The sequence below is a fragment of the Mizuhopecten yessoensis genome, unplaced genomic scaffold (assembly GCF_002113885.1).
Source record: "Mizuhopecten yessoensis strain PY_sf001 unplaced genomic scaffold, ASM211388v2 scaffold1883, whole genome shotgun sequence".
Taxonomy (NCBI): Eukaryota; Metazoa; Mollusca; class Bivalvia; order Pectinida; family Pectinidae; genus Mizuhopecten; species Mizuhopecten yessoensis.
In genome coordinates this window covers 1,787,193-1,804,848 of record NW_018404269.1, presented here as the reverse complement: position 1 = coordinate 1,804,848, position 17,656 = coordinate 1,787,193, and the positions used below count along the sequence as shown (strand labels likewise).

At 36.7% G+C, this 17,656-nt stretch overlaps 1 protein-coding gene across 5 annotated transcripts in view; it reads left to right on the top strand.

Annotated features, from left to right (window-relative positions):
• LOC110442551 (tyrosine-protein kinase Abl-like) overlaps window positions 1-17,269 on the top strand; it is a 71,740-nt gene extending 54,471 nt beyond the window's left edge. For 3 of the 5 annotated variants that reach the window (XM_021486228.1, XM_021486209.1, XM_021486245.1), the window contains 10 exons: window positions 2,509-2,822; window positions 3,867-4,062; window positions 5,223-5,299; window positions 5,954-6,038; window positions 6,634-6,811; window positions 7,260-7,444; window positions 7,742-7,894; window positions 8,210-8,299; window positions 8,856-8,966; window positions 9,292-17,269. In XM_021486228.1, coding sequence (XP_021341903.1) covers window positions 2,509-2,822; window positions 3,867-4,062; window positions 5,223-5,299; window positions 5,954-6,038; window positions 6,634-6,811; window positions 7,260-7,444; window positions 7,742-7,894; window positions 8,210-8,299; window positions 8,856-8,966; window positions 9,292-11,591 — 3,689 coding nt within the window. In that variant the 3' untranslated portion in view covers window positions 11,592-17,269. The remainder of the gene's footprint in view (window positions 1-2,508; window positions 2,823-3,866; window positions 4,063-5,222; window positions 5,300-5,953; window positions 6,039-6,633; window positions 6,812-7,259; window positions 7,445-7,741; window positions 7,895-8,209; window positions 8,300-8,855; window positions 8,967-9,291) is intronic. The other 2 variants (XM_021486236.1, XM_021486218.1) reach the window with 1 other exon arrangement.
• The last annotated feature ends 387 nt before the right edge of the window (window positions 17,270-17,656 follow it).

The window sequence follows — 17,656 nt, the reverse complement described above, 5'->3', positions numbered from 1 at the left end:
TTATTGCTTGTATGAAAATCAATTGACTGCTGGAGTTTGATTGCTCCCCTTGACTCTTAGAGCACTTTTCTCCCTAAACTGTTAGGGTTGATGATGCATGGACTGCAAGAGTTGATTATCTCCCTTGTCTGTTTGAATGAGGTATTTCCATTGACTTTCTCACTTAGTTGTTAGAGCTTTATATGATCTCTTGACTCCAAGAGTTGCAAATTCCACTTATTTGATCAAATATTATTATCTCCATTGACTCTTAAAGCTAATTAAGTTCTTTTACTGCTAGAGTCATCTCCCTTGAAAGTTCAATCTGATTAATCTCAATTTAATTTGACTGTTACATCTCCCTAATGACAGATTTTTCTTTCCCTTGAATGTTAGAGGGTATTATATCCCATGACTGCTTGTGTTGTTCCTCCCACTTTAATTCACTTTTACATACCTGCCAACCCAAGATATACTAAAAGAGGGTGATGACCCTCTTTTTAAAATAAAAAAAGAGGGTCATAGCGTGCGACGGCTTTTTTTCGCAAGAAATATAAGAAAAATAGATACCAAATTATAACTAAACTATTTTAATGATGTAAAAGTTACATTCTACATTCATTGAACTGTTCTTCCAGCAGATCTAGCTGATCCTCATCCACAATACCAAATTCAAAGCTGAAAAATAAAAAGATTTGTCAACAACACCTTATAAAATTAATTCATAATAATATATATGATACTGTGTTTTCACAGACATTTTTTATGTCAATTGAAATGGTCCTGACAATAAGATGTCACATTCTGCTCATATAAAATACCATTTTGTTTCTGTCAATGAAAATGGTCCTGACAATAAGAAGTTGTACCCTTCTCATATAAAATATCAGTTTTATACGAGTAGGGTTTGAACTCTGATTGTTAGGATCATTTTGATTGACAGAAACAAATCATTAAATGCCTGTGCATGTTTTTGACTAGTGTGCAGAATGCAGCGTTTGGTCCACGATCGCGGGACTTTATACACTATAACTCATTTTCCTACGACATTTGATACACACAATCTTTTCTTTTAGCATTTCGTGAAGTAGAACCTGCAAGTCCCGATAATGACTTCTTTCTTCAAGAAGACATAACGTTACCTTCAAAATACGATCTATTCTACGTAAATACAATTGTAAAAACAACTCAATTATTCGTTAAAACACCTGACTAATTACTTGAAGGCAAGTTCAGTAACAANTGCATGGACTGCAAGAGTTGATTATCTCCCTTGTCTGTTTGAATGAAGTATTTCCATTGACTTTCTCACTTAGTTGTTAGAGCTTTATATGATCTCTTGACTCCAAGAGTTGCAAATTCCACTTATTTGATCAAATATTATTATCTCCCTTGACTCTTAAAGCTAAATAAGTTCTTTTTACTGCTAGAGTCATCTCCCTTGAAAGTTCAATCTGATTAATCTCAATTGAATTTGACTGTTACATCTCCCTAATGACAGATTTTTCTTTCCCTTGAATTTTAGAGGGTATTATATCCCATGACTGCTTGTGTTGTTCCTCCCACTTTAATTCACTTTTATAGCTGTACATTGTCAAAGAACCTTCATCTTTCTCCTGTATGTTGTATTAGTGGTAGTCTTATGTGTGAATTGAAAGCTTGGAAGTGTTGAATTTTTGCTCTGCCTATGATAAATCTATCGTGAACGTATCGTTATCTGAAGATCTTGACTTAAGTCTACATTTGCATCTCGTTGAAAAGTCATTTATTTCGTTTACTTCTTGTTTTTGTTCCATGTACATATTTTTTTAATTTTATTTTTTAAATATTCAGTGTTGCTTGTTGATCTTGTTGTTGTACCTCTACTGCTCTTGGTTGTTATCTCTGTAAATCTGCCATTCTTTAATCTTTAGTTGCCTACCGTGTATCTTGTGTGTATGTTTTGATAACTTTATACAACGCATATAGATATATATCAGGCAGAAATTATCATCGACATGAATATTCTGCTTAGTTGGTGGAATTACATTGATACTACATTGTATTGCAATGTTTTTTTTATCTAATTCAAATCTATTTGGGATGCCACTAATAAATAGTCTACTGTAAATGATCAGAAGAATATGTTGGACACGTTTTTCATTCAGAAGAATTGTGATGAAGATGTTGGCTGAATTATTAGATATTTTACAAGTTGTTTGACTTTCTGAGATATGCATTGTGGTACCGGTAATTATGTTTGTGTTTACAAATTGTTATAATGTAAGTAAAGTTTGAAGTTGCTATTCAATATTAATAGGTCTAGTTTTGATGTTGTTTGGTATGGTTTAAGACGTTTCTTCATTTTTTTTCACTGTTACTCTTAGCTTATTGATGTAAAATTCCTTGTTGTTTTGTAGTTATCTGTTCCCTTTATTTCGAGTAGCTTATAGTGGTAAGTGTCTGCATTTTGCACGTTGGCATGATGCATGTAGATGTTTTGACAAAGGGCAAACTTGAGACTAGAATAAGTATATATCTAACTCTCAGATGTCATAACTGCAGGTGAACAGGTGACCATCCTGGGCTATAACAAGGGAGGCGAGTGGTGCGAGGTCAAAAACAAGGCCGGGGACATCGGCTGGGTGCCTAGCAACTACATCGCGCCGGTCAACAGCCTTGATAAGTTTTCCTGGTACCATGGACAGATTTCTCGGAACGCATCGGAGTACCTGCTCAGTAGTGGCATCAATGGAAGCTTCCTGGTCCGGGAGAGTGAGAGCAGCCCGGGTCAAAGGTCGATATCAGTCAGGTTTGAGGGAAGGGTCTACCATTACAGGATCAGCGAGGATTCCGATGGAAAGGTTAATTTTCATACCAATCTAAAAAAATACATGTACATTGTAAAGTGTTTTAGCTCCAAAGTTGGTTGCATTGCATGAATGGTTTTGAAAAAACGGATTTAAGTATCTTCAATGATAAATCTATATGTTGGTCACTAACAAACATTCTGTGTTCACTGTTATAGCTCTGAGTATGGCAAATTGTATATATGGTCCTTATTTATCAACAAAATTTAAATCTAGAGATTGCATGAACTTTGTTGATAGAAAAAGATATGACAAAACATGACACATCATTTTGATTGGGTACATAACTTCATCCTTAGCAAAGTCCAAGATTTATGTTGGTTGTGAGAAAACAGGACATGGGATACTTGCTTCTGATTAAAGGAAATAAACACAATTATAGCGATATTTTTTTTTATAATAATCAAATTTATTTGCTGTGTATGCAGCAGTTGAAGAGATTAGATGTACAGAGATGAGGTGTCAGTTTTCATTGAGAAATTAAACTGGCCATAATTGATTTGGAAAATGATACCATGGAAACTTCATAACTCTGTTTCAGCAGTATTGATTGAACAGTCAACTACAATTCTCCATGTTGTGAAACCAATTAATTTTGTGAAACCAGACTGATATGAAAAAATTATCGTTGATTGTCACAGAATGGAATTGACGTGGTTAAGCTGTAAGGGGCACATCGGCCTGTCAGATATCGTTTGTTATTCCTGGTTATGAAGATCATCTCCTGAAATGTTTAATGTTAGAGCATGCTGAATCAGCTGCTGGTTCTAGTTTGTTAAACAAACAAATCAAAAATGGAATTACTGAAATATCATTTCAGACTAAATGGAAATAGTGGTGATTGATTGTGAAGTATTATAGTTATGTATAGTATGAATGAAAGATACTGTAATATGGGACATTTTATTCATAAAAACAGATTTTCTAAAGAAATTACAAGATAGTAAGTTAACCCCAGTTATCTTTATCCTTGAAAACCCTAGTGTCTAGACTGAAACAGACTTTAATTAATTACGAGATTTTGTGTGTGTGTGACAGGTGTTTGTGACTCAGGAGCACCGCTTTAACACGCTGGCAGAACTTGTCCACCACCACTCCATACACTCGGATGGCCTGGTCACCACGCTGCTATACCCTGCCCCAAAACGCACCAAACCCACAGTGTTCGGCCTTAGCCCCGAGCCTGACCGATGGGAAATCGAACGCACGGAAATTGCCATGAAACACAGGCTAGGTATTGGTTGACATAGTAATAATTATGAGTAACAATACACAACATTAAACAAATTTACAGTACAGGTGGTAAGCCCATTATCAAAAAATAAGCCCACTTCCTTCAAAAAAGATTTAAAGAGATGATGATGATACCTTGTAATAAGTCCACCCTTCTCTTCAAGGGTCAAATTGGGAAATGAGTTTTACTCCTTTTAAATATTCTTTCCAAAGACAAGGCCCCCTGTACTTATTACAGGCAAGGTAAAATCCTTTCTAGTATAAGTGTCCAATTTCTGTCAGATAGGTTGATTGAATATTAAGATATTACATTGAGCCACTGATACAGATATGACAATTGTAGAAGTTGTATGCAACACACATGCTACTGAAATATGTAGTATTGTTTATTTAACTTGTTAAATAGACTTCAGTTGTAGTGAGGTGATAATCATATCCTGAACACAGAAATGTTGATATTTTCCCCATATTTGGAGGGAAAGATAAGGATATCCATAGGAGAATATTAAGGTGGAAGATAAATCTGTGTGCATCACATAATCACAATTTGATGACATTGTCAAAAACTCATATGACGTAATGCAGTTGTAACTTCAGTGCTTATTTCTTATTATAAAAAAAATCAATATACCAAATTACAACATTTTAACGATTGACTTTTAATTGTGATCTTGACCTTGAAATGAGAATAATGAAATGCTAAGAAATCATGTCTTATCATGTTGACCAACATATACCTCTGGTATACTTATTGGATTTCATGAGACTGCCAGAACCAATTGTTTAAGTGCAGATGGCTAATTCTATTCAACTCTATCCTGTTATTTCGGAAGATAGTTTTAAAGGGTAAGATAAAAATACTTCATTAGACATTTCTTTGCTCTGTTATTTATACCTTTCAGTATGAGAGAGCAGGGTGAATTTCTATAATTAATGGATGGTTATAGGTAGAAACTAACAAGCCTACAGGAACCACTCTACTTCTGGATTACGACTACACATTGAGAATTTATGGTCTTTCTGAGAGAATTTACTTTTTTTTCATGTTTAAAGATCTCTTGTCACCTGTCTCCAATTAAGACACTTTTCACTTCCTGTCTAAAAGTTGGATCGTGAGAAACGAATAAAAGTTCTTAATAATATTTCATATGTTTTTGTCAGGCGGAGGTCAGTATGGCGATGTATATGAGGCAATTTGGAAGCGCTACAACAAAACTGTTGCTGTTAAAACTCTCAAGGTAAGAAATACACACTGGTTGAATTAATCTATATACAACAGTTATACTTTTTATACCCAGCACCAAGTTGCAGGGTATTATGTAATCCTGTTTGTGGGCGGCAGGCACAGTCACTTCCAGACGATATCTTTTCATTGCATTATCTGATCAACTTCAAACATAACACGTTTAAAGCTTCTGGCTAGAGAAAGGTGCATTTATCTTCAAGGTCAAAAATCAAGGTCGCAAGAGAAGGATATAGAAAATTTGTTGCTGGATGATAAATCTGTATTGCCAGATTTGATCAACTTTAAACTTAGCACAGGTAAACTTTATAGCCAGAGGAGGGTACCTTTTGTTTAGGGTCAAAGGTCAGGTCACCAGATCAGAAGCAGGTCGAGACACTAACTAGTTTTGCTTAGAATTGGTGGATTGTAGACTAGTCCTACATGAGTGTTACAGTACTAGCTATACATACTCCATGTTTTACCGAAGGTTATGTCCCAGGTGTAAAATAGTACAAGTAATGATAAACTGTAGGTTGGAGGGGGGGATTATTGGCAGGGAATTATACCGTATTTTTGTGGCTCTTGTTATTTTACAGATTAGTGATATTTACAGATATATTATCAAGTTTAAGATCAGTCTTTTTGAATTGTAACTTTTTGATTGCAGGAAGACACAATGGCCCTGAAGGATTTCCTGGAGGAGGCCTGTATCATGAAAGAAATGAAGCATCCTAACCTTGTACAGCTGCTGGGTAAGAACTAACAGTAAACCCGTAAACCTATCAAACACATGCTGCTGGAACCATAACACTTTGTACCAACAAATTAACAACTAGTGCAATATTCACCCTTTTCCAGTAAAATTTGTATTTGTTCAGTAAGTTCCACCCTTCATACTGAAAAAAAAGTGTTTAAAAGCTAAACTAGGACAATGTTTCCTGGTGTAGTGATCTGCTGCACTCGCCCATTTAGTCAAAGCAGTCATTCCTTGATAACCAGAAGTTGTTTTCATTCTTTGTCAGATACTCTAATAACCTCATATTTTCATAGACTAACACATTTATACAAATGTAAATCAAATGACAATATCATCATTTGTTTTTACTTCAACCAAAACCATAGATGATGTGTTTAAGACAATCACAGGAAAGCATACAGCTCACTGCTTGTGTTAGTCAAATCCCATCTATGATTCTATGTTTTGTTTGTGGTACCTGTAAATTAATCTGGAAAATTATCCTTTCTCTCATTGATGCAGGATTTCTATGTATTAAATCAATGATATGTTTCTTGTCTTGAATGGAGTGCAGCCCGTTGATTGTGTTGTGTTCTTTGTCATTCTGACAGGTGTATGTACGAGAGAACCACCGTTCTATATAGTAACAGAATTCATGACACACGGTAACCTGCTCGACTTCCTACGTGGGTCACCAAAGGGGGAGGTGGGGGCCACCATACTCATGCACATGGCCACCCAAATAGCATCAGGCATGGCGTATTTAGAGACCCGGATGTTTATCCACAGGTAAGCGGAACAGCGGTACACGGTGTACACAAGCTTTCATACTAAATGGAGTTGGTAGTCCGTGCTCAAGTGTCTTCACTACAGCAACTTTGTCAGGTCTGTTTACACACCAGATGTAGAAATGTTATCATCTGAAGACAGGAAAGAAATACATTTATAGCTAATGTAAAATTAGACTTGATTATTTACACTAGATAAGGTAGGTTACAGTATACATTGTCTTGTACTAACAGGTGAATTGTTCAGAGACAGTTGCTAGAAATGTAACTTATATTAAGGCGAGATATCAACTTTTGTCAGAGATTTATCAGAGCTCAGTACAACTTGTTTTACCTCAGGGACTTTTTGTGACATTAGCCTGACATGGCATTGTATGTTTTACAACAAGGACTTATAACACGGGGACTTCTTATTAAATTGTGACATTAATGTAACTGTTTGACCACAGGGATCTAGCGGCCAGGAACTGTCTGGTAGGAGAAAATCATCTAGTCAAAGTGGCAGACTTTGGGCTGGCCAGGCTGATGAAGGATGATACCTACACAGCTCATGCTGGTGCCAAATTCCCCATCAAGTGGACAGCTCCCGAGGGACTGGCCTTCAACCGTTTCTCTACCAAGTCAGATGTGTGGGGTAGGTCAGATAGGGCAGGTCCTACTTGGCACATCATGTTCAGATAAACAATGAACCTAAAGATCATTTCTGTGTCTTATGTGTATAATATATGTATCAATTTATTAAAATTTTGGAGTTCTCCTTATGTTTAGAGTTAATAAGAAAATAGAATCTGTGTAATTGATGTTTCAAACTAGGATTTTGGTTTCTTAAAAATGTTTGAAAGCTGATCTAATAGTTGGGTTAATTACCCATGTATTCTTGTCTAGTGACTTGTGTTTACCCATCTAACTGATATCCTTTGTTTGTATTCAGCATTTGGGGTTTTGCTGTGGGAGCTGGCTACCTATGGCATGTCGCCCTACCCCGGTGTAGAGCTCACAGAAGTCTATCATCTCCTGGAGCGGGGCTACAGGATGGACCGGCCTGCTGGGTGTCCAGCAAACGTCTATGAACTAATGATGAGATGTAAGCGCTAAAACGGTGGTGTGAAACCTCCACATCATATCTGATGATGTGTCCCGAGTCTAATGCTCAATTGATGTATTTTCGCAGACACATTTGTGGTATAGCAAATGCAAAATGTACCATACAAATAACAGGATATTTTCACAATTCTCAGTTGTACTATTTAATTTATATTTTCAAGAATAATATGAAGGTGAGATATAACCTGTAACAATTGCTCTACCGCTATTGGTATAAATACCAAAGTGGATATATATACAGGTTTATTTATTGTAGTTCCCTAATCATTGACAATGTCACTTTTTATCATTACAGGTTGGCATTGGGACCCAAAGGATCGACCTACATTCAAGGATATCCATAACTCATTAGAACATATGTTTGAGAAGTCCAGTGTTAGTGAAGGTGAGATAGGGTAGATTGAAAAGAACATTCTTTGTACTGATCTTGGTGTAGCTATCAATGTAGTGTACTGAGACAGGAAGAAATTGGAAATGACACAGGTCTTGGTTCAATTTATCTATGAAATCTACTGATACAAGTTCGAATTTTGGAAGGGCATTAATATTTGATATTGTACTGGTTTATCATACTGACATAGTGATCCCCTCTTCAATTGAATGTATGTGTTTTTCATTCACCGTGAAGGATGTTTTTCCATTCACCATGAAGGATGTTTTTTCATTCACCGTGAAGGATGTTTTTCACTAACAGGTGACCAGAGTAAAAAAGTGATGTCACAAATCCTCAACGGTGTGGTTTCTCACAGACTGACATTGCCAGTGTGATTTCACCACCAAGCATCTACATCTATATCAAGATAGCACATTTATCAATTAACAGTGCTGAGAACGCACAGATTTTACTTTAGAATTTTTATGTAGAGATCAGATTATCAAAAAGTGCCTTGATATACTGACACGGCTTTGAAATGATCGTATGCTTGCCCTGTCTGTTACAGAGGTAGAGAAGGAGTTGGAGAAAAATGACACCAAGCGTGTGCCCTCCAAGAAAGGTCGCCAGCCCCCTAGTATGGATGGCAGCGAGCACCTGGAGGGACGCATCAGCGCAGGTAAGACAACACCCCACTCGACACGACTTCATTGATAATTCACTTACATGTATTTGTTGTAGTTATTTACCATTGTTTTCCTGTAAAATTCAGCAAATATCTTTATAATTTACATGCTGTTAATCACTGGTATATTACATCAAAGTTTCTGTTCTCTCATGGAAAGTCTTCATAAGCAGGTTTGAATGTTGTTGTTAAGTTTTTTTTCTTATTATAAAAGTCACAAATTTTATTTACAAATGGAAAATGACAGCTGTATAGTGAATTACAGAGTTTATATAAACTGACTTAGAATAGTTTATTTATTCTATGTTGTTTTCCTTAGGTCCGACACCCCCTGCAGGCAGGCGTGTGTTGCCTCCCATGGAGGACACCGAGCTGACGCTACGACAAGCCAGCAAATCTTTGTCTAAAGCACGCAAAAAGGCGGGACCAGCTCCCGCCCCACCACGAAGAACTACTTCATGTAAAGACACGCCTGAAAATCCCAAAGATATGGAGAATGAACTCAAGGCTAAAATGAAACTGCAGAAAGCTAAGATAGAAAGTTCAACTCTTGTGGAACAGTATGATGAAAATGAGACTCTAGAAAGGGATTCGTCCACCGGAGACTTCACTCCGATGATGGTAACACTTCAGCCGTCAAAACGGTTTGAATTAGGTTCGCCAAAAACTTTTCAAAGGATGGATTCTAAGGAAGCTTTGAAGGAAAATAGAATGGAGGATAGTGGCATTTCACAGAGTAGTACTGAGAGTCTAAAGCGAGCACAGATTGATAAATCAAAATACTTGATCAATACAGATAGTGCGGTCAAGTCTGGCCACTTTGAACATTCGCAAGAGCGGAGTAGTGGTAGGAAGTTTTCACTGCCTTACCACCGCGAAACTGTACGGCAATCCGACCTAGAAAGTAAAAAAGTTGACCAGGGGACTAGTACTTTTGAGGAAGGTACAGACGCAACACCTTTAGTAACATATAAAGGTAAACAATATCCCAAAAAGGCCCTGCCTCTCCCACAACAGGCACTGGGCTTTCCACGTAGAAAATACTCAAGTGAAAATGTGCAACGATTCGAGTCTGCCCAGTTGATACGAGGGCGCGGCTCGCTGGATGCTGAGAGTGAAAGTGTAACCATAGGGAAATTAGATGTGGATAACGTTACTAAAGCCATCAGTAGATACGGAACCATTCCAAAGGGACGTAGAATTGAAGCTTACCTAGCATCAATGGAGAGTGGAACCGAGAGAAATCCAGTCCAGGAGCTTCCCCAAGTAGAGGACCACGATTCTGGAACGGACACTGCCAGCATTTCCTCATGCCCGGTGCTCCTACCTGAGAATTCAGGAGCCAAGGCGGTGCCCAGTGCTGAAGCAACCATCATCAAACCTGAACCCAATGTAAAACCTTCAGCTTTTGTAAAATCACAATCACAACACACAATTGTGGAGAACTCCGCATCTCACCACGGAGCTCTTCTTCAGAGACATAAATCTGATCTGACGCACGGTGCCATGCCAATCACTATTGACCCCACACAACCCCCAAAACATTACTCTGACCCCAAGCCTAAACCTAGCCCCCGACTGTCTCGCATGTTCTCAGACCATGGTGAGGCTAATAGCCACGAGGGCCATGAGCCACTTTCGTCTGTACCAACTCCAGTGTACAAGTCCCTGGGAGGGGCAAACCTTGACTACAGTCCTGGTAGTACCACAGACTCTACCGTTATAGAAAGTCCGGAATCTGTTGAAGCTCGACTCAAACATGGAGGTGAGAACAAAGTTCAACCTCTGCGACCCCAGTTTACCCACAAGTCACGTTCTGCATCGACAGGGGACTATCCACGTGCAGAGGACATCACACCAGATGAAAACCAATGGGCAAGTGTTAATGCAGCAATGCAACAGCACATGCAAATAGCTCAAAACCAGCTAGAGGATAAAAAAGGTGCCTCTTTCTTATCTAAAGTTGCCATGTTTCAGTCACAGGGACCAGGGTCTAGTGAGTTCAGTTCCTTCAAACCTTTCACACGCGGGGAAGGTGGGAGGGAATCACTGAGGGATGACAAATCAACAAGTAGCACCAAATCGGACATGGTTATAAGAAAAAGTGATCCTCGTGTAGAAATGCAACCATACAAGCCGACAGCTAGTAAGGATGACAATATATACAAACCTGTATTACCAAAGATGGCGGCATCATCAGGTGGGATGAACCCACTTATGTCCAAGTCTATGATTGATACCCTAGATACTGTACCAGAGAGCTACTTACATGGACAGAGCTCCGATTCAGACACACCAAAGGTTTCTCGTGAAACAATTTTAGACACATCTGGTAATTTAAAGAGCTGTATCGATTCCTTATTAGCAACTGGAAATAAATCTAGCACTAATTTCATGGTTTTATCGGAACAAGTTCTAAATTTCCATGAGCAATGTTCACATTTTATTGACTCTCTGCCTCCGCATGCAAAGTTCCACGCTCGAGAGCTTTTGTCACGCCTGCAGTCACATAGTGAAAATCTGAAAAAATTCAGTAGCACTAACCCAGGTGGAGGTGGTAAACTTATCAGTGATATCAAATTGACTGTTCAGGAAGTAATTGATCTTATACAAAGGTGAAAAGTGATGTTTCCATTTCTGAAGAAGAAGAAGAAGAAGAAATAAGAAAAATTGGCCGAGGTATATGGATTAGCTTAAAGTCTACTTAAGTTTAATTTTTTCTCAAGAAATTGGGACCATGTTGTGTTCTTGGCATTTGATAGATCTTAAAACCGAAGTGAAAGTCTATGTGATCCGATGCAAGTACTGTATCTTACCAAGTATTTCATTCATAAATACAAGGGTTATCAATCTTTCATGGATGTGAAATATAAGATGCTGCAAGAGTCATTGATTGTTCAAAGGTGAAAAGTCTTGGGTCTGCATACATTTAGAGGTGAAAGGTCAAATGAAGTGAAAGGTGGAACTCCAGGCATTACCTGTGTTGGGCACTATGTACCAAGTTGTTGTGAGTTAGGTACAGATCAGAGATCTAGAAGACTAGTATTGTATTTGTGTATGACATGTTTCTGTACTAGTTATTTGCAAGTCATCAATAGTATATTACTGCTCATACTGAGCAAGGTATTTATTGTCATTTTTGTTTGTTTTGTAGAAAGATCAAAATCCATTTTATGACTCGTGCAACAGGTTCTTTTTTCCATGAAATTCCAGCCTTATTAAAACAAAACTTGATTAACAGAATTTATGATCTGTCATGTTCGTTAAATCATCCCCATCAAGTGTTTTGTGTAACATCATGTGGCGTATGTTGTGGTTCCTACAGGAAGTCTAGATGGTCAATGAGAAAAAAGTCTTCAGTTAACAGTTTCACAGCAAAAATATCTGAAGATCATTCTTTCTACAAACTTATTGCCAAACATGTGTTACCAGGTATGAATCGCGTGAACTCGTGAAAGCTGCACTTAACAGCGTACTTTGTAATTCTGTAAACTTAGACTTTTTTCACTGGTTAATTTTGCGATTTCACTCGCAGCACGGTTGATGTTAATGAAGCTTTCATGAGATACAATTACGATACATGCATACATATAGTGAGCTCTCATTTTATGCATGAGAGAAAAATTAACATGGAATCATCAATGGTGCATGAGAAGCGCAAATTGTACGACACGTAAAATTCTACATTAACAGTATTTTAAGTGAGGGTTTAAATTTTGCAAATGCATTGAAGTTTGCTAAAATGTGTACTTCATTATTAATTGGGATGGTTGCTAGTTTTTATAATCATGTACTGATGAGTCATGAAAATCAAATCTGAGGTATTATGGTAATGTTATCACTACAATAAGGTTGTTTTGAAGTGCTTTCCAATTTTTAATGACAGCTTCATATAACAATTTACATAAAAGGTCAAGGTTGTATTGGTATAAATCCTATAGTATGTCAATATTTAAGACAAGAGTGATACTTGTTTAAAGCTGAAAATGTGGAAATTAATTCCTTTTGTTTGGCATTTTCCTAACATAGGCAGAGATGTTATCAAGTACCAGTAATACCAATTACGCATTCTGATGAATTTGTGAAATCAAAAATTCAGTATCAAGATATTACTTGTTCATACTACCACGTTTGCTTGTTCCAGAATATTTCTAAATAATTTGTCTTGTCAATCCCTTCTTACTGCCTTCTCATATATAGATATTCAATCATTATGTGATATCTAGACAAGAGCTTTGTGATGGTACCGGTATGGTACAGACTTAAATGTATGTGGGTGTAGGTTGTCTCCCCTTAATTTAACTAACGGTACTTTTTACAAAATTTGACACATAAATGTGTTTAAGGTGTACATATGACTCGGCTTCAGTCTGTAAGGAAAACCCAGTTTGCAAATAATGCAGGACAGTCAGATTTTACAATAATCCCAGTTAAAATACAAAAATAATAAAACAAGTGTTTTAACATTACATTATGTTTGTACACAAAAGATAAACTTCCAATTCCAAAATAGAACAAAACATCAGATATTAATATTGGACTAAGTACCTGTTTGTAAACATTCCAAAAGGTTTTCCTTAATGAATGCAGCCCTGATCATGGCAAGGATTTGTAGGTGTAGGTTGTCTCCCCTTAACATCAATAACTGATAATCTATGGACACTTGTGTATGTTTTGTGTACATGCAGAGGTCTTAGCTTGTTAGATTATTATACTTCAGAACAAGACTAAAACGGTGAAACCTGTCCAATCCGATATCTTGTTATTCTGACATCCTGTTTTATCCCATTCTTATGAAAACTACCAAATTACAAACTGACATGCTGTCTGATTTATTGTGACCCGAAAGGAGTCAGATTAGAGAGGTTTCACCACCCGTTTTAAATGTTTTTAAGTGCTTATCACAGGTTGAGTGTCTCACCCGAACTTCTGTGTAATGACCACACCTCTACAACAATTGTGTTCACCCTTGTTAAGGACACAGAAACAGTGTCTTATGTATACCAGTTAGTACACTGTTATACTGCTGAAAAAATCACCCGGTTGAGTCCTATCTACCTAAGTTTATACAATCAATTACTATTGATATAAATGAGAACAAGTTTATAATCCCTAAGTTGTAAGGTGTCTTAAGGTCAAGGTCAGTTAATGTAGAATATAGAAAACTTCATGTTACAGGAGCCTACTTAATTTACAGAAGTTAAGGTAAGGCGTTTGTTTCTTTTTCCATTGTTATAATTTGAGTATCTATTAATACACTCTTGGACATATCTTACAAACTTTCAATCACGTTAGTTTCCTCATTGACAGATTTAAGAACTGAAGTGTAAGTTGGGTTGAGGGCAAACATTGAAGCTCACTACCTCATTAGTGTAGTATGTGGAATAACTTATCGTTCTGATCATCATAATCTTTCAGGATCAGAAACTTCCCATGTACTCTATTTCAAATATATATATATATCTGTATTGCGAACAACTTCGGGCATAGAAGCCTTTTTCTTAATTCTTCTTTTACAGTCAGATTTAAAGTGGTAGATATATTAAATACAATTTACTGAAACATTATAGGGTTATCTGTAAAGATCTGTCAACTTTTATTTGTTTTCCTTAATGTGTATGGTTGGAGAGAGAGTGTAACGTGGGAGAGTTTGTATACAGGCAGGGAGCTCTTGAGGAGTTATCGCCCCTGTCTGTATTTTTGTACAATCAGTTATCGTGTCTTTCTATGTCTAGTCCAGTAAGTTCTACCTGCTCCCCCCACCTTCCTCGGTAGTATACATAGGGCATTGCCAGCTCATTCTGCTCTCTCTGTCAATCAACACAAGTTTCTATGTAGTGTACCTATACTAGCTGCAGCAAGCATTATGTGATCTATAAATTGAATCAAATTGCAAGATGTGTATGATTTTATGGTAATTTTCAACTGCATTACCTTTGTATTGTTTCAGGTACATGCCTATCTAATTACCCAGGTATTTTCTTTAATATATAGGTGATAAGGGTTTGATTGTGTTCTTCAATAAGGAATAACTGTTCTGTATCTTCCTGACTAAATATAAGCATAATAATACATGTACATTGTACCATTGATAAATTGATTTGTACAAATTGTTAAAATATATAGAAAGATAATTGACTTAGGCGCTCATATTATAACTTGTAGGAAGTATTATCAAAACTTGGCAAATTTATTGAAAGTTTGCATATCAAAATCTCGTTTTTGGAAGTTTGCACGAATTAAGCTTGTAATCATCAATCAAATTCTTTTCCTGAAAAAGTAAAATGTCATTCTTCAACTACAAGTTTACAAGTCCATACTACCTGTACATATTAAAGCCTAGCTGAAGTTTTTGACAATGTGTTTATTTTTACATGCAATTCGTTTAACAATTTGTTCTATGATGAAACATTTCATTTCATTAATTACAGCCAAAACAATTAATACTGATATGTAAATCGGAACAAAAAAGGTTGTGAGAGGTGAATTCCATTCTGCTGAGATAGACAGTCATTTGAGTCGGCTAATCAAACATTGTAAATTCTCATTTCGATGTTATGTATATGTATTTAGAAATTTCTCATAGTTGTAAATACCAGATATTTATACTAACATTAGAGAGAAAAAAACGGAAAAACGATCTGTTTATACAATTTCTACATGCTGGCATTATTGTGTACGAAATATATGCTGTAAAGGTTGTTCACAACTGTTTTAGAATAATTTTTTTCCCAAAGTATTTTGAAATAATTAACAGCCCTTTAAATGGTGTGATGTTGATCCAGGTAAATGATAGAACAAAGTGGTGGTGATGTAGATATATATATATAGCCCTTGTTTTAATGTATTAGTATATGTTCACAAGATATTTATATTCAGATTTGCGTGTCCCAACGAGATAATGTGAAAATATATATCTTGTGAATTATAACTGACTTACAGTAATCAGTCCCTTATAGCCAAACCCAAACATCACATTGTTGTAGACAGTTGGATTAAAATATAATTCACTCATTTGTGTTAATAGGTTGTCATTCTGTCGGTCAAGCATACCATGTGATAATCAGAATCTGTCACATTACTCAACAGTGACATTGTTTTGTAAATACATGTACCGGGGTACTTCCCAATTTCCCTCCATTTTCAATTGCCATATCCCCCAACCTCTCGCTGTCATCATCATGGGTCAACACCTAATTGGAAGTATTGGAGGAAGATCAGCTGGGGACTCCCTAGATGCCTGTTTCCCAACATAAGTCATTTGTTTAAAAGCGAAACTGGACTGTTTCTTTCTACACTGTCCCTCTCCGAAACTGCACCTGGAGCTCGACGTTGGTTGTATATCAATTGTTGAACCTATCTTTAAATTTGAAGTAATAAGGTTGAAATTTTCAATTATATAATACTACGGTAAGTCCTAGGTGAACAAATGTCATTGTGTCTCATCATTATAATACAGTGCCCTTCCTCTAAACACACGTGTATATAGAGAGGGAGAAGTGTGGTGTTCAGATTCGAGAGGCTGTCTGTATGTGCTTACTTGTGATACCATACATTGTTTAATATTTATTTATTTGTGGTAAAGCTTTTACAGAAAATCCTAATTCTTTTTAGACAAAGAAACTATTTTGTCATTGTTTTGATAAATTCCTACTTAACATTATGACTGTGAATATTTGTAATTAACTCCTCTTCAACAGCCATTGCTGATGGACATACTTGTAAATTTTGCTTGCTTTAAATGGCCTCGACCTTGTGACGAACACTTTTCCATGCTTCTAGAACCAGATGATGGGTAGATAGTTGCATGGAAAGGTTACAGGTTTAGACCAAATGGGAACATGAAATGCTTGTGAATGAAGTGCAAGAAACTTGTACAGTGCTCATGGTCGGTTTAAGTGCAAGATACTTTTTTATCTTATTAATCCTACAACCTTAATTTCTTCCCAAGTGGGACATGAATGGCATCACCCCCAAAATTGGGAGAAAGTAGTTTTATACTCATTTCTGTATTTCTCCAAACAATATGTCTGAAAAATTGGAAAGAAATTGAGGTTGTTAACAACATATAAATATATTTTGTGTGAGTGAAGTATGCATGTTTTATAATCGAGAGAAAGTGTATTAGTTGGAAGTGAGGCTGTGTCATGTGTCTGTATGATGGCTTTATAATCTGTGTACCGAGTGCATTGTGATGAGAGAAGAAGCTCTATACTAGACATGCAAGCCAATTTTTGTCCAAAAAAGTCAATGTATATGGTTGTACATTAATGTGAAAATAAAACAATTAAGTACATTTTTGAGTTTGTTTTCGAATTTACGAGATATTCTAGATATCAATAAGCAAGTGAAACGGACAGTGTCAAGCTTATTATGACTTTGATAACAAGACCCTAGCACTAGATGAGGAGCAGTCCTCAAAATGTATTCAGTTGTCTCTGGACTTGGCACAGACCTCCATGGATGTTCAGCACAGTCCTCCCACCTGTATTCAGCAGTCTTTCCATCAGCTTGCAGCAATACTTAAATTGTATACAGCACCCTCCTCAAACAGATTAATCAGTCTTCAAACTGTAATAAGAAAAGTCCTCCAAGTGTATTCAGCACATTCCTCCCACCATCTTTTCACCTGTATTCTCAGTCATCCCACCTGTATTCAGTACAGTCCTCCCACCTGTATTCAA